Source organism: Colius striatus, chromosome 4 (assembly GCF_028858725.1).
Source record: "Colius striatus isolate bColStr4 chromosome 4, bColStr4.1.hap1, whole genome shotgun sequence".
In the NCBI taxonomy this organism is placed as follows: Eukaryota; Metazoa; Chordata; class Aves; order Coliiformes; family Coliidae; genus Colius; species Colius striatus.
Genome location: NC_084762.1, coordinates 44072044 through 44095271, shown reverse-complemented (window position 1 = coordinate 44095271; position 23228 = coordinate 44072044). Strand labels below are relative to the sequence as shown.

At 35.4% G+C, this 23228-nt stretch overlaps 1 protein-coding gene across 7 annotated transcripts in view; it reads left to right on the top strand.

Moving 5' to 3' along the window:
- The window catches only part of PTPRM (protein tyrosine phosphatase receptor type M), a 485902-nt gene that overhangs the window by 368496 nt on the left and 94178 nt on the right, over window positions 1-23228 (top strand). For 2 of the 7 annotated variants that reach the window (XM_061994836.1, XM_061994838.1), the window contains 3 exons: window positions 15548-15699; window positions 18175-18249; window positions 18476-18502. In XM_061994836.1, the coding sequence (XP_061850820.1) occupies window positions 15548-15699; window positions 18175-18249; window positions 18476-18502 (254 nt within the window). The remainder of the gene's footprint in view (window positions 1-15547; window positions 15700-18174; window positions 18250-18475; window positions 18503-23228) is intronic. The other 5 variants (XM_061994837.1, XM_061994839.1, XM_061994842.1 and 2 more) reach the window with 3 other exon arrangements.

The window sequence follows — 23228 nt, the reverse complement described above, 5'->3', positions numbered from 1 at the left end:
GCAGTTTCAGGGTTTTTTTAATTATTATTTTTACCTCATGCTTCTTTGTGTGTCGACTTGTGTGGTGTTGGCAGTACCTGCGGGTAATAAAATGCATTATTTCCAAGAAACATATCAAAATACTTCAGATGTGGTTATGCATGCAAAATAGTTCTTTGAATGTAATTACCGGGAGTTACTCTGCCTGTTTCTTTACAACCTGGTTTAGTAGCACAGAAGCACTGATGTGGCATGCGCGCCTAAGCCGGTCAATGGTGATTTACTTGGTGATTAAAAGTGTGGTGACCGGTGCCTAAATAAAAACATAATTAATATGTCTGCCTATCTCTCTGTGCCCCAAACCACTTTTAGCACCAAACTACTTATAGCAGTTAAGAGCTGACTCATTAGCCTGTCCCTGACTGGAAAAATTTAAAACATGTTTGATTTTGTGAACCAGATTATGCCTTACTAAAGTCATTAGGGTCAGATTATTTCCATCTAATTTATATTGCAAGTAAATATAAATCCTACAATATATTAGTATCTCTGGCTTCCATTTTGAGACCTTGGATAGTGATGAGGAGTTCCAGAGGGCACTGAGCTTACCTCATATTCTATTGTGGTATTTTTGCCTCTTGTTATTTAGTTGAAAAATATTCCTAGCTATTCCACATCACCCTTTCACATTAGGTGTTCAAATTAGATGTTCATCTAATCAGTGAAGGTCTCAACACTGCTGAACCTGAAGTCCAAAACACCAGACATAAAAGGTCAACAAGAGAGATGCATTGGACAGGGGGAATAAACTAATAAATGCAGCAAGATATGATTAGCTCCCAGTCTGTCAGTGAGAGTGGTCCATAACTGCCATAAACCTTGTCACTACATGATTGCTTAAAGTTCATCACTTTTAGATACATTCTGGAATCGAGCTTAAGTTATGTTTAAACTTGACTTTACATTCTTATCTAAGTTGTAAGCCACAAGTTTGTTTTGAGTCATTGTGCAGGTACAATTCTGAGAGCCATTCTGCCAGTCTGTTGGATTGTCTTAAAAGGGGAAGTTACAGATACTTGGAGATATTAAAACTTTTATCCTGTTTTTAGTCTTGTTGCCGTTTAGTAAACAATGCTACTTAGCTAGTTACACAGATAGTAGTGGTAGATAGGAAATGCTGGGAAGCAGGAACTGGAGACTCAAAGGATTGCTGAGAGCACAATACTAGGAAACCCATGATGTTAATCCATAGAAAGCTCAACTCCATTAGTTGTACTGCTCATGAATAAAGTTATTTAAAAATGTAAAGCTTCCATTTTCTGGACCAACCCTCCATTTAGGTAATAGCATTCATCTGGTTGAAGCCCTTTCGTCTGTCAGCTGAATGCAATAGTCTTCTCCATCTTCTACGTAAAGCGTAAGACTGCTCTCACCCTACTACTAACTTCCTTCCAAGATCCATTTCACTGATGAGTGAAGTAGTTTCTGTTTGTTCCCTTACATCACATAGAATGATTTAAGTTTTAATTAGTAATACTCCGTGAAATATTTAAAACTCCTCAGGTGAAAGGAACCATAACAAAGTGGAAAAATAGTACGAAAATCTTACATTGTGTAGGAACACAAACTTTGTAGATTAATGAAAAAAAAAGAATGAAAAAAGTGGAAGAGACAAACTCAGGCTGGGACTGCAGTGGGGAGATGAGATGTCCTTTTCAGATGCAGGCCACAAAATATTAATAGACTCATACAATCATAGAATTGTTACGATTGGAAAAGACCTTTAAGATCATCGAGTGCAACCTCTAACCTCACACCACCAAGCCCATCACTAAACTAAACCATGTCCCTACATGTGTCCCTGTCCATATGCTATTTTGGTGTGTAAAAAAGGTATTCCAAAAAATGCAAACATTTCTGTCTGCTTCTGGCAGAGTGAGCCTTGTTTTTCAGTTTTAACTACAAATGGCAGTACTTGAAAAACTTCACCTAATTTCTGAAATTAGCTGTCCTAGTAGGGGAAATACGGTTCTACTGCTGTTTAAAATTCTACCCAAACTTATGTCTAAATGTCCAAACCAGGCATTTCTGAGTCTGGATTTTGGGAAAACCCTTTTTTATTTATCTTCTTGTTACCATAACTTCTCATCTAAAGTCAACTTGAGTGTCCTCACCTGTAATTCACCTATGTAAAAATATTATTACAATGTCACTGCCCATTTTTATTTAGTTACAGTTATTTATAATGTTGCAAAGTATTGAAGGAAGACACTATTTAAATAGTAAACATGTGTCCCTAATTAATTGCAGAGATCTCCACTCACCTGTTTTCAAGTTACAAGAAACGAGCCCCATACTATTTTTTTATCCAGTGCTTGTAAGCTTAAATGTTACTAGTGATTGTTAAAACTTACCCCTCAACGGAGGGTTATGACATCCTTTGCAATGACTTGGAGTTCAATATAGAGCTGTTCTAAGTACCCATGGTACGGCACTTTGGTCATTTTTCATTAAGAGGATTCCATTGCTCAGTTTACTAAGTTTCATGGCTATACTAGAGATCCTGTTTTTACATTTCATCCTGCACAAGTCAAAGTTAGCAAAGAAAAGCCCATTATTTCCTTGAAAGAGTGGAACACACTGTTCTGAAGACCTTGTTCACTTAACTGTCCACTGAAGGAAACTGTAAAGAAACTGTAATTTCCTTTGAGAGATACAAGTTTTTAACAAGTTGTCTAGATAGGCTAGGAAATGTCAATGTAGTTAAGACATTTATTTGACATCTGATCATTAAATTGTTTGAATTTGAGTCAAACAGTATGTTGAAGAGAAATGGCCGTGTTCTAGTTTATGAATGTGTTGTATTCATAATTGTGCACTCATGTTTTTTAGCTCTAGAAAGGGATCACACCATAGATATTTTCAGGTGCTTTTGCATAATTAATGTATTATTAATACTTACCCTAATACAGGAGAAAATATACTACTTGTGCCAAAACATTAAAAGAACCTGTTCTACAGTAAATCCTGTATTGTTTTAGAAGGATTCCTACTCACTGCAATTTTTTTTAAGTGTAGTAACATACTTCAGCAGTTTCTCTCAAAGGATAAATTAACCAGGTATTCCCAAATCTTGCTGGTAGTGATGTCTTGCAAGTCAATATCCTGCTAACCTCTCCCTCTAATTTCTCTTAATGGGACTCCTACATAGACCTGTAACCTGACCTAACCTGCAGTTTGTTACAGGCATTAAGACACTCCCTATCAAGTACCATCTGCCAAATAATGTGGAGCTTTACAATACAGAGAATTCTGTGCTAGCTCTATTATTCAGTAAACTCATATAAAGGATATTATTTGCCATTAAATTGTTCAAGAGTGCAGAATAGTTTTTAAGTTTTGCTATAGAAGTACTGCTTTCCTCATTATCAAATTCTGTTGTGTTGTTTTGTGGGTTATTTAATGAAGAAAGTGCAGTTTTCCTTGCAGCTGTCACAGTTTATGTCCTTTTTCTGTAAATAATCAGTTGGAAAGTTAATCTTAGAATTACCACACTATATCTCTGAAATTTTTTTGTTGTTTGTTATTACTACAGGGTTGTGAAGGAGTAGTTTGTTATTTTAAACATGAAAGGCTGTTAGTTCTGTTTCTGGCTTCACTGCCGCCTCCCTGCAACACTTCAGATAGTGTCTGAACTCGATAAACTTACTGTACTAATGTCGCTAGTGTAAACTGTAATAGTCTAATATATTTTAAGTACTGGACTGTGTATTGTAAGAACAGCATCTATCATTACTGTTAAAATTGCAAATTCCAACTGGCTGATATTTTTAATGATGTAGTAGCATTTTAGTTGTTTGGGTTTGTTGTCTTTTGAAGAACAGCACAGTGCCTAGCAACTCATGTTAACGTCTATAGTATTCATGTAAGGCATGATTACATCAGGGTAAAGGCTATGATATTGTTTATAGCTTTTATTCTATTTGCTCACCATGTACACTGTTCAGAAGTTTCAGATCTTTCCTTTTCAGGGGATAAAAGATGTCTTTCAGTCTTTAAAAGTATATTTTCTCAGAATTTAGAATTAGAGAAAAAAGTACAAGGCATTAATTTTCTCTTTGTGTTTCTATGACAGAGGTGTAGAGTTAAAGGTAGTGTGGTTCCATGCAAAAATTTTGATTCCTCAGCCTGTGGATTATTATGCTGCTTGTGGGTGGCAAAGCTCTCAGTGAAAATCCTGTATTATATGGAATTAATTAACATTCTTTTCAAATGTTATTGTGGCTATAACACTGATCTTTTTTTCAGTTGAAACGGTATTAGAAAGAATTAGAGAAGCTTTTCTTGACACCTTTCTCATGTCTTTTAATTAAGAAAGCCTTGGTGTTAATAGGTTTGGGTTTGCCAGAATTGGAAATGAAGCAGTCTAAATACATCTATTTGAAACGTTCTCACCTAAAGCCACCATGGTATCTGTCTGCATAAACTGCCCTTTCCACTGTGGTATAAAGAGCCCCTGTGCTTGCCATATAAGCCTCTTATTACCCTGTTCACTATGAGCTGTCGAATACAGGACCCCATCACAGAACACATACTTCATGAGAAGGGGGGCTGAACAACTTCATTAACTGTTTGGAAAGGGGGACAGATGACAATTGCTACCAGAAGCCCCATTCTTCTTCATGGAGTAAGATCAAATTCAGAGTGCAGCCACATCTTTGACTGATTAAATAGTATACTTCCTCCTGTAGGAAGTAGCGACCTGTAGCCACCACGCTTCCACTGCTAAAAGGATACACCCATGGCTTGGGAGAGGACTTGAATGGTTTAAGAGCTACATGCTGTTAAAGAGTCACTGCTTAGTGCCTTCCTTCCCTCAGTGAGCACAGAGTGGTATTAAATTAGTGCACTACCAAGAATATTTTGCTCTCAGTATATCTTCATGCATCCCGCTAGTTATTCTCCCCTTAAGGGGATGGCCCAATTTCAGCAGCCTCTTAGGAAAAAATGAGTTTCTTTCTTACATGACTGAGTATTGCCTATTCTGAGTTTTTAGTCAGTGACTTTTGTCTCTTGTGGAAGAGAAGGAAGATAGACTTCTCTAAAAGGCTGATTAAAACCTTATGCAGTTGGATATTTTGAACTGCTGAGGTGCACTGGATAGTAACAAAAGTCTTGAAAGCAGGAGCTACTTGAAAAGGTGAGAGGCACATGATGGAGATGGAGTGTAGGTAGTGCAGAAAAAACCATGTGCAGGTTTGTGAATGCTCAGTACCAGCACTAACAAATACATTGTACAAGCTGTACAAGGAAGTATATGACTGTGGTTCAAAAGTCAGTGTGAGCAAGGAACACTGTCTTGCACAGAAGGCAATATACTCAGAAACTGAAGAAGTACTTCTCACTGAGGTTTAACAAAGGAGTTGGATCAGAATGCTTATCTGTTTACCTGAACATCTGTACTAATACAATGGAATTTTTCATCACTAAAGCCTCTAGCTCTTTTGTATTCAATTACTGGGGAGCGACAGATGATGAATGAGTCAGATTAAGCTTATCAAAACCTTTGCTTTTGGTTCTGCACTACACCACTATGTATGTTTAGTTATATATTTACATATATACATGCACGTATATAATATATACACGACACATACAATATATTTCTATGCATTTAAATGGCAAATTTGCTAAAGATAATGCCTTTGAGGAAAGTTTTGAGAACTTTAAACCATTTATTTTTACTGTATTTTATGTCCTTATGATGATAAAGCCAAATACCTTAGTTTCTGTGAAGTGAGAGAGATCTATGCAGAGACCTAAACACTTTGAGGGGAAAAATATTTTGTATATTTAAAACTGTCACAGTTATTATTGCTTTGTATTAACTTGAGCCTATGCAAACCTAGAAGAAACTTCTTAGACTCTGTAGAAATCTGGGAATATGTTTCCTCTGCTGGGACTTAGAAGACAAACTTTATAACCCCATAGTGAAAGTTATTTCATGTAGAATAATACCTGCCCAATACCCAGCTCAGCTTCAGGTAGCGATGCACTGTGGGGCCAGGGATTTTCTGTTTGTGGAAAGTAACATTTATGTGGCAGATCTGCTTTTAAAGACAGACATTTACCTGGCCATGCTTAAAAAGTTGAAAGTATCGAAGCAAATCTCCGAGAGGCTAGTGGACAGAGAGAAATGATTAAACTTGCATGTAATAGATACATCTGCCATACAGCTCTGTAATTCCTCATGCTGAGAACATCTCTGAAAATGTGGTGAAAATTAGGTGTGGGGAAAGTCATTCCAGGGCAAATATTACACTGCCTCTTGTCTCAGTTTGTGAAAGCAGAGAGGTTCTCGGCACCTACAGTGCATAACACCTCTGGGAGTTTAAAGCTTTACTTAAAACTGGCAGCTATGGGATAAGAAGATGTTTTCTTTCATCATTAGCCAGCCTTTTCTAAAATGATAATTAGTTTCAGGAAGAGATTTTCAAAATCTATCGTGAATGTATTGCTGTGAAAAGCTTTCATGTTCATGTTGTCTGGCACTACACATCACTCAGCTACCTCCTTCTGAGTAGGCCCCAGTATTGTCTGTTTAGTACTTTATTCAGATCATGTGATAAAATGATGGGGAAAAAGAAAAGCCATTGAGACAAAGAGGAAGACTTGCAATGTCAAATGCAAAATATGTCTTTTAAAATGTATTATAAACACGGTATTCTTGTACCATGTGCAGTCTTTAATACCCATCTATATAGTGCTATGAAAGAAATATATATCTTCGTGAGCCCAATATGACATACACATCTTTCATTCATCCAAATTGTTTCTTTTATCTCTTGAAATGAAGTCAGGTATGTGTATTCATTTGCATACAAAAGAACGCAGGTATTCTTCTTCACTATACAGAAGTAAAATGGCATATATGCTAACAAATAAATTTTCATTTCCCATCTTAACAGAATTAGCTAAGAAAATTAAATTACTTTTTATGAGGAAAAAAAAGTAGATTCAGGCAAAAGGGAAGGTCAGATGTGACATTTTCCTCTGATCATGCGTTTCTGAAAAGGATCTCTTCTGAAATGTCAAATACTTCCTTTCAATAAAGTTGAAATAGTGTAACAGAAAGCATGTAAAGTACTGTAATGCCATTTTACATTTATGTACAATTAATGTAGCAGAAATTAATATAAATCAAACATGATGGAAAATTGAACATTTAATCTTCATTAAAATCACAACATATACATTATTAATGCCATATTAGAAGTTAAAAATACAATTTAGTTTTTCATGGAAAATTGTCACTTTCTCATTATGCAGTTCAATATTAGTATAACTAGCTTTATAATGAAAAAGCTTTATTGATAAAAATATTTACAGAATCTTTGCTTCTGAAGTTACAAAGGTGGTTTAATACATACAGCTTAAAAAAAAAGATTTAAAAATCAAATAAGTAACTAAGGAGAACCTATAATTATCATCTTATTTAATTATTTAACTGTACACAATATTGCTAGTATTATCCAGTATTGGTTATGACCATACATCTCATGTATAGGACTGTTCCAAAGAAAGGGCACAGTTGGGGATTATGTTGAAGTCAATAATCCTTCAAATTGCTAATTCAAGCTAATTGCTGGATTCAAGACAGAATACTTTGCAGCAAGAGTAGATGAGCTGTGTGTCTATGACTGCAGCTGTACCTTAGTTTTCCATCATCTTTTCCTTCTGATTTCCCATTCCCCCTCATATTTTTGTCCTCTCTTTTCTGATCCACTGTTTCTTAAATCATGCCATAAATTACCTGTGAGTTACCCCTAATATTCTGAAAATGAGAGGTAGTCAAATAACCTTTCTTTTGCCTTGATCTCATGGGATGCTAATGAGCAAATCTACTAGTAACAAGAAAGTGTAAGAAGACCATTGAAGTTCTAATATGCAATGAGTAAAACACCAAATAAAAAAACAGTTTCTTTATGCTGGTATAAATTAGAATCATTTTTATTAATCACCGTCTTCATTCTTGTAACCCTGTAAGTTCAATTAATTCTTCCACCACCACCCCCCTTTTAATTGTACTCCTTTCCCATTCTCCTTTCTAGCCAGTCGTGGCAGTATTGGGATGCCTAGGCCTCCCAGTACCGATTTTGGTGTTACTGAAAGTGCTTCTAATGTCTCTGTAGTAAAAGTGAAAGCCACGGTGAATGAAGGGAGAGAAATGAAGTCCTGTGGTATCAGGAACACTGTTTTCAGTGCAGCATCATAGCATTCTTTTGTCTTTACCAGAGAATGCAAGAGCACGATAAATATGAAATGAACCATCTTAACACTTGTGCTGAAGCAGCAAGTTGATAATTAAAGCAAAGAGAAAGTACCTAAAAGAAATTATAATAAACCACCCCTTTGTAAAGTCAAGTAAAACAGCTTGTACACGCTTGGCTGTAGTCAAATATTTGTAATCTCTATATTGGTCCTCCGTGTTGTAGCTTTACTTTGTTGTGATGTCAATACAAGATATACGTTGAACTTCTTAGGACAAAGAATAATTTTATAATCTAATACAGGCTTGCATACTGAGAGATTCTAAGCAAGGAACAAGTGGAATCCTACCTACCTTTTTCTTTTTGAATTCTCTTGACAAGTACTTTTCCTGTGGTTGTTCTTTAGAAATGCTAGTTCGTGAAGTGGGGACAACTTGTAAAACATTTTATTAAGTGTTCACTAGTTCTTGCTGCAAAATGTAGTGCATTTAAAAATATTTCTCCTAACTTCATCTCCTGTCTGATAGACTGTCGACAGTACACAGTTTAATGTCACTGTGAAATTGCATTCTTGAGCATATTACTTTTCAATATAAAGCAGATAAATGTGAAATTGAATGACAGAAGTTTGCTATGAGCAGAACTTCACTGTCACTAATGTCATACTATTTCCATTTCGCTTCCTCACTTGATTTCAGTTGCTTCATATTTATATCTCAGTCCATTCAGGGGAGATAGAAAGGATTCCGTGCAGAGTGTTACTGTTTTGATAAGAAACATAAAGAATAAAAGTGTTAATTATTTATAATGATAGTTCTGTAATAACACCTAAAGAAATTTACCATTTTGGCTGAATTGGATTACATATTCAGGTTCCTAAAATTTGTCTTCTTCGAGGACTTTTTAACAATTAAAAGTAACACAAAAAATACAGATGAGGCATTGGAGAACCAAGGTGTGCTCTAAAAGAATATCCTAAAAAATAAAAAGCAATATTTTGAATTTTCTAATGTAACTTAAAATAATAAAAATGTTACCAAAAATGTGCTATTGCAAACCAGAGATGGTAGATGAAACCAGAACTCTGTTGTACCCATATAAGTCTCACAATGATGTGTAGTAATATGTGGTTTTGTGTCTGCCCATTCCTTAAGACAGGAAAACAATCCCAGTTATTGACAAGGACTGTTTTGTTGTTAAGGGCAAAATAATTACAACTTCAGTATGAAAAATGTATAGAAACATAAAAACCAGGGATTGAGTCAGTCACATTTGCAGACTTTCTTCTATACTTTTAATGGGGACATTTTATTAAAGTACATCTCCAGACTGATTGTCGTCGTTGATGCTCATTAATAATTTCAGATTAAAGCATTTTCCCCAAAATAATTATGAGTGTTCTTTTAGAGTAACATAGTCAAAATATTTGAGCAAAGTAATTAATTTCTCAATTAATCCTGCCTGGCATATCGTAAATAGCCTAAACAATGCTAAAAGGTGAGTAATTCTTAAGTGATATAAAAGCAAATAAGGTATTTATGTCCTGTTTCTTGCATAATCTGGGCAAGGAATTTTAATATTTTGTGTTAAAAGTCCACCAGAGTTAACATCATGTCTTTGGCAATGGCCAGTGACAAACCTTTAGATAAGTACAGGAACAGAGTGAAGAGGACAGAGCGAAGATAAGGTAATACATTCACCATGCACTGCTCAGCCCTTAATCAATTTTTCTGGTATCTCTGGAGTCCTGTGGTGATGTATTCCATAATTATCTGGTTTGTGTGAAAGTATTTATTTTTATATTTAAAAAAATATCTGTATACCCTCTGGTTCTGGTTCTCACATTCTTGAGAAACAGTAGTTCCTACTTGATTTCTTAGTTTTCTCCATGCTTTTCTTTTTCATATATACTTTTATTGTATTCCCAGTTCAACTTCCTCTTTTTTAAACTGGGAACTGTTTATATAAGGTCCACTGCTCTTCTAGTAGAATCTGTTCCTTTGATCTTCCCATCATCTCTCTGTTTATGTTCTCTAGTTTGAAAAAATATTTTTTGCATAGGCAGATGGCAGAACTGTATGTGATGTTCAAAGATGTGAGATCTCCATAGCTTTATACTATTGATTGTCATTTTCCATTTTGTTCTCTATTCCTTACCTAAGAATGTCTGACTTGGTTTTGCCTTTTTGATTATACAAAGCACTGAAATTTTGTCTTCAGAGAATCAATAACTACTACATTTCTTTATTCTGTTGTTTATGAACTCATTTACACTCAACATTGTGTGTATATATAGTTGGGATTTTTTTTTTTCCATATGTGTGAATTTATGTCTGTCAACACTGAATTTGATCTTAAGTGAATGTCTAGTCACTCTGCCCCATGAGATAAATTTGTAACTTTTTAACACAATTTCTAATTTTTACTACCAAGTAAAAATTGTATGTTGTTCAAAACATTGTGGACAACATTGTTCACCCCTTTTCTAGATCAGTGCATACCTGGTGAATAGTACAAATCTCAACATGCACTTTTTTAGGATACTCACTAGTAATTTCTGTTGTGAAAAAAATGACCATTTAGTTCTATCTTTTAAACTTGCTATTATTTTACTAAAGGATATTTCTGATTATAGTTTAGATTCTTTCAGGGCTGTGGTGAGCAAACTGTTAAAAGCTTTAGTATCGACAAGTGTGCCACACCAGGCAGTTGCATTAAGGGCCCCAGTCCTTTCTTTGTCAGAACCATTTAAGTGACCTGTCCACAAATAGAGAAGTAAAATTTGAAACAATATGTATATAAGAAGAAGCTATTTTATCCTAAGTTGCAGTAAGTGTGATAGTTCATTGAATTATTTAAAGGGAAAAAAAATCATCCCAATTTCTTTAGCAATACTATTACAAACTTTGTCTCGCTGTGTTTGTAAATATCTTGTTTCTCCTTTTTTTACTTTGAAGAAAGGAGGCTTACTGGTACAAAAAAAAGGAAAGTACCACTCTCCTTTGAGAAGAGGAAAATGAGTGCCTTTGCTTGCTTCAAATAAATACACTTTTGTCACTGTTTCTCAATTGAAATGGAAGGCACATTTCTTTCATAGCCTGAGTTGATTCCCATTATCAGCCTGGGTCACCTTTTTTTTTTTCACTTTTACTGCTATTACATTCTTTTCACTATGGTAGTGTCCCATTGTGCCTCATGCTTAGTACCTTATGAACAGGAAAGAAAAAGCAAGGTAGGTCCAAAAGTGTTTTTTAAGTCAAGACAGGACAGAGAAAATGGATATAAGTAGATGTAAATGTAGGTAGATGGAAAATTAATCAAATAGAAGCTGATAATGTATCAGCAACTTCATTGTTTTTGTCATTGGTTTTTTGGAGAGTTAGAGCAAGAAATGAGTGAAGCAAAATTTTTAGAAAGGTATTGAGTTGGGCTTGAAGAGGTTTTACAAAGTGATCCTTGAAGGGATTGTACAGGAGAAGATGTAGCATTTAAGTGTTTTATGGTGGCAGATAAAAATGGGGGCAGATTGTGATGAAGCCCTTAGCTTATTAATTTTCTAGGCTGATTTTATTCCTATTTCTAACAGAACAGAGTAAATAATACCCAAAATCCCACACAGTTTTTTGAGGGAATTCTGTATGTCATCTGCTCTGCATTTTATCTTTATTATTAAATTGGATCATTTCTTACAATTTCTTGTGCCTTAAAATACCAAAGTTGCTAGCTAGTCTTGAGATTGTTCTGAATGTCAGGCTCCTTTTTCTCTGAGACTGTTACAGTATATTGTCTTTCCTCATGTAGTAATGGTAACACTAGTTGTATGACAAGCTGATCATTTTTGCTTTCATTACATAAAGAATTTCATCCTAGGTAATCCTAATGCGAGCTTCTTTTGAGTGAAGATGGTCAAATGTTTCAGTCTTTTTTCCCCCTAAATTTACTTCAAATCTAAGAGCTTGAGTGGTAATGGTGACGTGAAGTACCATGATTTTACGAGTTTCTTAAATCTTGTATAGCTTAGAGCCTCCCAGGGATCTAGAGATCTGAGGAATGGATGAGTTACAGAGACTGCAGCACTGCAACACTTTTAGAAATATCTGAAAACTGCAGATGTAAAATATGCTATATTCGGCTAAAGTTTACTTGGCTACGTCCAGTGGGTGTTTTTGTTCACAGTGCAAACGTCTGGCTGGTATTGCACTCTTCCTGTAACAGTTGTTTCAGATTTGAACTTTTCTCACAAGACCTATTTCCAGAATTAGATTCAGATTGAGAAGTACTGTATAGTTGTTACTGTCATAGAAACAATCTGCTATAGCTTAATTATGGAACCAAAACCAAAAATGAAGGAAATGAGAAAATGCTAATTTCTTTACAAAAATTAGATGACTTTTTCTAAAATTTGAGCTTCATGTTGTTGGTGTAGTAAGAAAGAACTCTGCTTTTCTTTTGGAAGGATACAATTTTTACTGTAAAATAAAGGATATTCCCTGTAACAGCAGATGCTTGAGATGTGCAATTTACACAGTATGGGGTTTTTCTGTTATCTCACTGACTAACTGGTATCATATATTTTACATTTATTTTTACACTTACATCACAGTGTGGATTTTCAGATATGCATCAGTATCACTACAGTGCTCCCCAGGGCAATTCTCTTAGAAACTATTCTTTAAAAAATGCTTAAGGAAGAGCTGTTACCTGTTCACCAGCGCATTGTTTGCATGCAAGAGTTCTTGAAGAAAGGGCTGAGCTTGTAGAGATTGACAGTGATTAAAGGTTTTGTGAATGGAGATAGTACACACAAGTCCACTGATGAGCAGGGGGAAGATCTCTGTATACTGCAGTTTGCTGGCTTTAGTGAGCATGCAGTGTCTAGATGTTTAATTGGATTGACAGCTAGTTAAAGAGAAGCTACAGATTCCATATTGAAAAGAGGGAAGTCTTGTAAAGAAAAGCTGCTTCTGCATGTCTTCCTGAAGTGTTGCACTAATGCTGAATTGTCCTGAAGTACCTTTCTATGGTCTGCATAGCCATGATGTAAATAAGTATGATATGTGCCTTACAGATGAAGTTTGAGTGACCACACTGGGTTCTGTTGTCATCACTGTTCACGTTCTGGTTCGCATACAACCCAGCTGAGAATTGCCCAGTGATTAGCAGATGGTGGGAGCAGCTGTATTTACTTTCAGCTTAAAGCTGAAGAGCGTCAGAAGAGTGACGTGACTTAGTTTGTTGCCATCTGAGCTAAGGGTAGAAAGAGCAAAAAATACATCCATTTCATGTTACCACTTTGATAAGCCTGTCCTTATAGAGGACTTCCATTAGGTTGTTCATGCAGTTTTATTCTGGAGTAAAATTTTACTGTCTCTGATATAAGAGTTCAGTCTAGATTATCTAATAGTCTCTTTTGTGTTTATGCACTGTGAAGTAATAACCATTTTTTGTTGTCAAGTCTGCAAAGTACATTAGTGTTGATCAGAGACTTGAGTTTGTCCATTTAATCTCCTTAAATTAAAATTAGAAACAACACTTTAGTTTGTAGTTTATTTTTGCTGTTCACCAATGATGATGGTTTTTAAGGCAGAGTGGTTCAATTATTTTGAGTTGTGGGCACATGCCTTCCTGAATGGAGTGGCAATCCAACAGCTTATCAAGGAGCCAATGTGATCCTTATTACTTTTGTGTTCAGTGACACAGTACCATGCCTCCGCTTACTACTTCTTCTAACAGCAAGACTTTAATTTCAAATGCTTTTCCAGCTTTAGTTGTAGAACAAGCTACTGCTGAGCTTGATACTGTGTCATTACAGAACACAACCATAGCTCCTGCCCAAGTGACTTACTGACTAGATTTAAGATAAGGGACCACAGGTAGATAGGTGGAGAGTGTGGGGAAGACTCGGGCAATACTGGCCAATATATTGAGCAGTAATATCAATATTTTGCAAAATGTGTCTGCAGACAGTCATTTGAAAAAGAATATTGAGGTATCTATCAGTAGAGAGGTTTACAGAAAGCGCCTCCCTTGCAACTTGAGGGGCTCATTTGAAAATTTAATGGATCCTAGTATGTTTTTTTGGTCTTGTTGTGAGAATAAATATTTCCTAGTGAATGAGAGTTATGAGAAAAGCTTTAAGAGATAGCACAGTTGGTTATGTTTGATGCAGTAGGCCTCTTGAACTGGAAGGAAACATATATGAGATAAGCTCCTGTAAGTTCTGGATGAAACAAAGGAACTTCCTGGCAGATGGACATGATCCAGTTCACTATGTTTTCCAGAGAGGAAAAGTCCTTGATCAAATAGATAAGGGGAGATCAAAGTTTGTGGAAAAGTTATTTCTATGTAAAACCTTGAAGACAGGAATCCCAGAAGGAATATGGAAAATTGAAATAAAGTCTGTAGGCAAGGATTTAGAGAAAGACTTGATCTAAAACACAATTGCAAGCCAGGGCATGAGATGTCCATAAGCCAAATGGGCATGGGATTCACTGTCATAAAGATCACAGACATCTTGCAAGGCCTAAAGGAAAACTCAAGAGTTTTGGACATGTTGTTTTGTGATGGTAGCTAAGCATAACTCTGGAGGAGACAGAGGCTTTGGTTTAGACAGAGCTGGAAGAAAGAGGTGTATGCATCCAAAGCAGTTCTATAGCTTAATGAGTCACTAATGTAATGTTAGAATCAAGGTCTTGTCTCTAACAGACCACTCCTACTGAGAAGCAGCTATCTCCTCTGACTAATTCTCCTGAAATCAAAGGTAACAGAAAATAGTCTTTAGAAATGCATTTTAAAGTGTCCCTTGCTTATGCAACATGTTAGAAAATCAAACATATACTATACAGCATACTATATGCTGTGTAGTATATGATGTAGCCATATTATATGTGTCTCAATGAAACAGTTCCAGAGAGTTCTAAACATGAAGTGAAAATTGTTACTAATTTGTTAGTTTCATTGAAATAATCTATAATATTTATTTATATATTTAAACAAATGTAGCCTCTGATACACCTCACCTTTGTATCCAAGTAGTCTGCTTTAATTCAGTGGTGGTTCCCAAGGATTTATGTGCTGTTCACCATAAATCAGGGCAGTGGCAACTGTCTCTTTATTATCAATGCTCTTGAAAGACATGAACGTGAAATAAACTTCAGTTTCCAGGAATGCACAAATAAATTTAAACGTGTTACTTCATAATGCAGTTAAAAATTACTGATCTAAACAACATGAAGACTATGTCCGCTCACTGAGTGTTGTTTTTTCTTTTTTTTCCCCCTCAACATTCATTTCTTAAGAAAATTGGCTAAAAAGCGGAAAGAGACATTGAGTAGTACACGGCAGGAAATGACAGTGATGGTGAATTCAATGGATAAAAGCTACACAGAGCAAGGCACCAACTGTGACGAAGCTTTCTCTTTCATGGACACGCACAATCTAAATGGGAGATGTAAGTCTTTTCTTTTCTTTTCTTTTTGGAAGGCGGAAGAAAGGTGCAAATGGTTTTTAAAATATTCCTCATTACTCAGTCATGGAAAATCCATGGGACCCAGAGTTTCCCACTGTGCAGCACATTACAGTGTGTACTCGAATGAGCAAGACAGACATCAAGAATAGACTTCTTTAAAAATAACAAGGATAATTGAGATTTTTTTCTGTCCATTCTTTTCTTCTGCAGAAGAGGAAAGACATTACTGAAACAGCTGTAGTTTTAACTTTCTGCAGTCTCTACTATGTTAAAAGTTTCCTTTCGCTCATGCTGTCCCAAGTCTTTCAAATGCTTCGCCTGTTCACTTATATTTTTTGTAGGCAAAATTTATTTTTGAGTGTCATAACTTAATAATGGTGATCCAATTATCTTATTATTTTAAATTTTTTATTATGCTCTTTCTATTGCTTGTGCAAAGAAAGAATTCAGTGGAATTATCTGTTCTACAGTTTCATAAGAGTATCTCTAAAATGCTGGGCCTTCTTGGATCTACCTTGAAAAAAAATCAATAAAATTTCAGATACAAAGTTCACTGTATTGGAATTTTAGTCAAGAACTCACTCCTGTCTGAGAGGTAGCACTAAGCAAAGACCAGGAAAAAGAGTATGGTTTTATAATTGCTAAAAAGAATGAAATAGAGAATGACTGTGTCCAAAAAAAAATTACTGTTTTTTGTAGTCCTTTAGAAACTTCAGTTTTTCTTGTATACCATTGTTTTTAACATCTTCAGAATTTGTCAAAGATTGAATTTTATTTCAAGTACTAACCCTGCACAAGGCCCAACTCCTACTCATTAATAATATGCTTAAGAACTTATCTTTGACGAGCTCAATTGTACCAACACTCTCTGAGGTTTATACAGTGAGACTTCTCTCAGCAGCATTAGGTTCAGAATTTGCAATGCTAATTTCCTTTTGAGTTACCTTTGAAATTCTTTTGAAATAGATCTTTCAAAATCTGACTTGCCTTTCTGGTGAGAACATACTATTGCAGTTAATGAGATTGCTTACTTCTGTGAAGAGATAAAGAGGCCTGACATTATCTTCCATCCCAATGTAGTTTTCCAGTGGTGATACTGAATAGTCACAACCACCAAAGAACCTCCAATGAGTTCTTGGGAGAAAATCCTTTTTGTGTAAAACACCTTAAACCAATTTGAAATTATTGGCATAGCAAGTAATTTATACCACTTGAGGGCAAGAACCTCTAATTAGACTTTCCATAGGAAATGCAGTCACCAGAAGAAGCAGTCTGACAGTTGGTAGGAACAATCTTTGTGTAATTCAATCTTGTATTCAAGCAATTTAGAGCATTCCTGTTTCCTGTGAAAGTTTGTTGTCTTGGCTGCATTTTGTATCTAGCTAGTTTTATCAGCTGCAGCAGCACTCACCTCAACTGATCTCTGCATCCATACCCAAAAGGAATACCATCCAGTAATTCAGGAGACATAAGGAAAGTAATATAAGATACATTCATTTGTGGGATAAGTGATAACTGCCATCATTATTTAAGGCAGTTTTCGTATAGCTCCATCTTAACATCAGCTGGTGACTATAAGCCCCAGAAGGTCAACCAAAGATGGATGAAAGCCACCAGTAGTAATTTCACTCGTCATCCAGCAGATCCTGTCCCAGGTCTACTTTTGTTTCACAAATTCCTGTTAGACTGTTTATAGGTATCCAGAATGTGCTTACTTTCACTGATCCAGTTGAATCTGAGCTATGTAGACAAGCAACTAAGGCTGAATTTGCAATGAACTTTGCTTAAAAGCCTCTAATGACTCTTTGGCTGAACATCCTGTAAAATGCTGTGATTAACTCCCACCTGTTGAATGTATCTGTGTTTATAATGACAATTTACATGATCATTGTATACCATGGAACTAACTGAACTTCGTTTGTTGCATTGGGCTTTTTCATAAGTTTTACAAATGATTAAATTACTAAATACCAATGCAAGCATTGGTCTATGTGTCGCTCCCTGAAAATCATTGTTAAACAAGTAATATTCAGGGCATAATAGTATCTGTGTACACATTATCCACCCCTCTGAACAATTTTTTTGAAAAAAGAGTGGAAAAAGTGAGCTTTACTGTTGCATACAGTATTTACAGCATTATTAAGTAAACTTACTAATGATCAAAGCTTCTGTCAAAACCACCTGTTTTCATTGTGATATCTGCATTAAAGCATCAGTATTCAGTCTAATCTTGTGATTTAAGGTGTGTATTTTTCATCAAAATGCTTTCTCTGATGACATTTCTTTTTATTGATCAGATTCTATTTTATTCACTAGACACACCTGATTTTCCCTAGGTCCTGATTCCAGTGCAACAAACCCAACAGGACAGACTCTAAACCAAGTCAATCACATACTCTCTGTCACAGCTTAAATAGCCACTTTACTGTCTCTAACAAGCTCTGTTTCTCTTTGCAGCTGTGTCTTCACCATCTTCATTTACAATGAAAACTAACACATTGAGCACAACAGTGCCTAATTCTTATTACCCAGGTAATGGATTTTTCCTTGGTTTACACCCTATATCAACTTTTTTGTAATAAAAGCTTATATAATTATGTTATTATACTTCTTGCCATAGAAATTTAATACATATGCAAGCAACATACTGGTTGCTTACAGTAGTTTTCTGAATGAAAACCCTGGAACATTTATCAATCATTTACTGTTCTCTCTCTTTTTACCTTTTCTGCATTGACCTGCTTATGATGTATGACAGATCCATTTGTGCCAACTGCAATTTTAGGTGAGAACATTTCACTTTATCAAAGTTTATTACTGAAGTAATTTAGAAAGTCTCAGTTCTCAGGGTACAGAAGATAGTATGCAAAAAGCTGGAATTTTATGGTACAGGAATGGGTGGTAGGCTTGGCTAAACTGAGAATGCTAAGGACAGTTATCAGGCTTGATTACTACTGTCATAGTGCTAGGCAGGGGGAGAAAAGAGAGAAATAATTTTAACAAGTGGATTTGCAAGGAAATGTTTATGCATATATTTGAAATGACACAAAAGAATTTGATTATCACAGCAATTGAAATAGTTTCCCTCATTTTTTTTCCATTTTATCTCAGAACTGAAGATGTCACTTCTTAAAAATACCATTTTTTCCTAATTAGACTATTCATGATACAGAAAATCAGACAAAATACAGTTTTGGCCATCTACCAGCTATCATTTCTTCTCACAATACTGCACAATTTCTGACATGCTTGTCAAAGTGAAGTTTCAGAGGAGAGATGGTGTTGTGAACAGCAAAATTATAGCATGACACTAAGAGTATACAGTTTATTATGCATCAGGTGTCACAGGAATAGAATAAAACAATAGAGCAGTAGGTAAAAACCATGCAGTTGAAGTGTAAAGCATTTCCACTGGGAATTTAGGAAAACTTGCTATTGTCCAATGTCAAAAAGAGGGAGGGTTCTGAAGAGTGGTAAAACAATAAGTGTGAGATGCTGTATGCCTTTTCAATGCTTAAATAAATCTAACCACTTTGTGGCTTGTATTCATTCACATCTCCTTCCCGTACTAACTTTAAACTAAACAAGGAGATTTCTTTTAAAATAACAAATAAAAACGTAACAGTGCACTGCAGCAAGAATTCAAACTCCAATGTTAAGCCTGTCTATTGAATTTTTTTGCAATGATGAATGTTTTTACAACAAATCTTTTTCTTTCTCCCTTTTTCTTCAAATCACTGTAAAAAATATAAGATCCATTAACTGGTTTCTTTCCTTAAACTGTGAGTTAAAGAGGCTTAAGTAAAAGTCGAGTGAGGCATGTAAGAAGTAGCAGTTTAAGAAGGTGATTTTGAAAATGTGTTATGGAAAAAAAATATTTAGCACAGTGCATTTCAGCACAATAACTTGGAGAAAGAACTTGTGCATTTTTATATATTATGTAAATCTGGAAGAGGTAATGGTAGTGACTGTAACAATGTAATAATCTGCATGCAAATGAAATTTACTGTGCTTTTTAACTCCCCGAGATGTTAGATTTTTTTATATGCTTTGGCATTCATTCAGTGCTTCATCCAGTAGATGTTCCTTCTGACCTTGTCAGTGGACAAGGAGAAAAGTACTATTATCAGGAGAAAAACTTTGAGATTACCTATCTGGTTTATTAAGTTTTAGTTAATAGTTTCTCCTTTTTTTGGTTTTGCTTTTTTTTTGCTATATGAAATAATCTCTAAGTGAGTAATTCAGATATCAGACAAACACACATTGGGGAAAAGAAAATTCTTAGCTTTTACTAAATCTGTAAATCTTGAATTAGTTATATATGTATTTTATGTTCTACTGCAACAACCTATGCTTCCTCATCTCAGAAAATCTTTCAGCTATTTCACTGTGGAAAAAAAAAATACTATTTTTGTAACCTCACATGCTAGAAAATGGGTACTGTTTTCAGAGTGATGTTCCATTCAGACCAAGTCTCTCTCTCTCTCTCTCAAAATGTGTTTATGACTGTTTGTATAGGGATAGTGTTTTATTTGAGGTGAATCAAATTATCCATGCTTGAAATGGTAGAGGAATATAACTATTACCAAAATATACTTTGCTTTAATTGCAACTAATACCTGTTCTTACTGTCTTCCAATGTCCAAAGAAGATTTGTTAGAGTACAGATTCAATCCTGCAGTTAGAAGTAATGAAATTTTAATTTAGTTCATGACCTTCAGGGAAGGGTGCAGTACTGGTGACTGGTTGAGTTTAGTTTTCTATATCAGCTAAGAGAGGCCACCACACACTTACCAGTTCCAAATATATGTACAATAAGATCTTCAGACTAATCATGCAAGATGATCAGGGGACTGGAACATCTTTCAATGAGGAAAGACTGTGGGAACTGAGGCTGTTTCGTCTTGAAAAGAAGAGACTGAGGGGAGATCTTATTAACATTTGCAAGTATCTAGATGGTGGGTGTCAGGAGGTTGGGACATCCCTTTTTTCTATAGTAGCTAGCAACAGGACAAGGGGTAATGGGATGAAGCTGGAACACAAAAAGTTCCATTTAAACATAAGAAAAAACTATTTTACTATGAGGGTGAGGGAGCAGTGGCACAGGCTGCCCAGAGGGGTTGTGGAGTCTCCTTCCTTGGAGGTCTTCAAGACCTGCCTGGACATGTTCCTATGCCACCTGATCTAGGTGAACCTGCTTTAGCAGGGGGGTTAGACTCTAAAGGTCCCTTCCAACCCCTACCATTCTATGATTCTTAGCCAATTGAAGAAGAAGAAAGAAAAAAGACAACAGTCTGACTTCTTAGTTTGAGATATGAGGGAATTTTCTTACATTTGAGGGAAAACTTTCATGTTTAGCCTAATAACCTCAGTGAAAGCTTGAGATGCAGAAAAACCTATACATAACATGGCTAAAATTTTAGTTACTGAGCATGAATGTAATCACGTTTGTCTAGTATCAGCAATGTGCGTATTTCTGAAATTAGACAAAGAAAAGGGTCTCAACTGAGAAAAGATATTGGGCTGGGTTTCCAGATACTTCCACGCCATGAATTCATGCAGCTAGTAGATAAAGGTATTATTTGGTAAGTATTGTGCAACTGTAATGGAAGGAGTAGGTGGGGAGTAGAACTGAAGCTGTAGGAGTATTTGAGCTGGACAAGCATCCTGTTGCTTATGAACTCTGCACCTGGAGGAGCTCATCCTTTGAAAAGCAGTAGACTGCTATGCCTGGAAAGCTCATGCAAAGCAAAAAGATACGAGGTTTATAATGTACCATATAAATCAAGGATTGAGAGTACTTTAAGACAACTTAAAAGATGACTCATAGAGAGAAAAATAGTATTAATGCAGCTATAAGTGGAGTCTGAAACCAAGGCGCTCATAGGAAAGAGGTTCTTTCATAGCACAAGACCTTTCTATTTGATAACTTTACCTTCATCTTAGATGCTAACAATCTGTTACAAGGAATTCTGTAGTTTGCAAAAAAAAAAAAAAAACAAGAACAAAAGTCACCAAAAAATCATGATCGACTTCCTACACTTTTTTTGTCTTTTGTGTCAGACACTTTGTGGTTTTCAGGTGCCATTTCAACAGCAACATACTGTACCTACACTTGTATACCACGCTTCATGCCATGCATCCCAAGGTGCTTTGCAGTACAATTTTATCACACATTAGAGAAAAGTTGTTCAATTTTATGACTGAAAGAATAATCCTTTTTCTCTGCATTAGATCTGGTTAGCAAACTGACAGGAAATGCCCATACTCATACTCATGAATTTTTTCTTTGTTATTTTTGGTTTAGGTTTAAATGCCCAGTTCATTTTGACTGAGAACTTAATTTCATATGTCTTAGTATCAGTGTGAATTGAGAGAACCTGAAATCATCCTTGAAACATGATTTGTTGAGCTTTATGGCTTTAACATCAATTTTAAGTGGTATAACTAAGACCAGAATCTCACATTTAATGAGATGTAGTATTTTTGATGTGTACATGAGAATCTGTGACCTTTTAATTTGTGGAACTTCCTGCTACCATACATCTAACTAATGAATGTGGAAATATTGTTTTAATGATTCCCTTTCATTTAGTAGATTTTACAAAGCTTGGTTGGTTTTTTTTTTAAATAAATACAATATTTTTATAAACCCCTTGCTATGTTTAGTGTGCAACCACTAAGGAATAGTTTGAACAAGTCATAGCAACACATTTAGAATTTCAGTTAAAAATTTAAAAAATCTTTGAGTTACATAAAATTATTATTTGGGTAAACAGAAAAAAAAAATATGGTGATACTTGAATCTTAGACTTTGTTTGGGGTTTTTTTTCTGTTGTCAAAGCTGAACAAATTTTTTAAAGTCCATCTAAACAGGAAGAAAGTCATACTACTTACTTAGGTAGAGTGCACTTTCACATTGTGTATTTTACTGAAAAGTATAAATTTTGATCTTGATTGCATCTGTGTGAATTGACTCACAGTAAGGTACCTTGGTTTCAGTACATTTAATTTATACTGTGAAACTGAGATCAGAATCTGACTCATTTAGGAAATCACTCTGTAAAGACTAAATTACAAACATAAAATTACCTGTAATTATTAATGTAGTACTGTTGCTTATGCCCTGTTTCCTTTTTCTCCTCCTCTTTTTTTTTTTTTTTTCCTGATATGTATCTTCTTAAAAGTGCCAATCAATGGTAAGTTGCCCATTTTGCCCCATGGAAGAGATGTGGAGGGTTGGGAGAGTATATGTATCATAAAAATCTTAACCAGTCCACTGGGTTCTCCTGTTTGTTGGCTTGCATGTCAGTTGACATATAACATTTCATGCCTAATGTGATTGCTCATGACACACTGTGGTCCTAAAGCATGTTCAATAGCCAGTCAAGACATTATTCCTGATCAGATGATCCTTTGTATTTGTCTTCTCGTAGTTTGTCTCCAAATGTTGTACCAGATCTACATTTCCATTGCAGTCCTAGCTTGATGAAACCATAAGCCATTTTGTG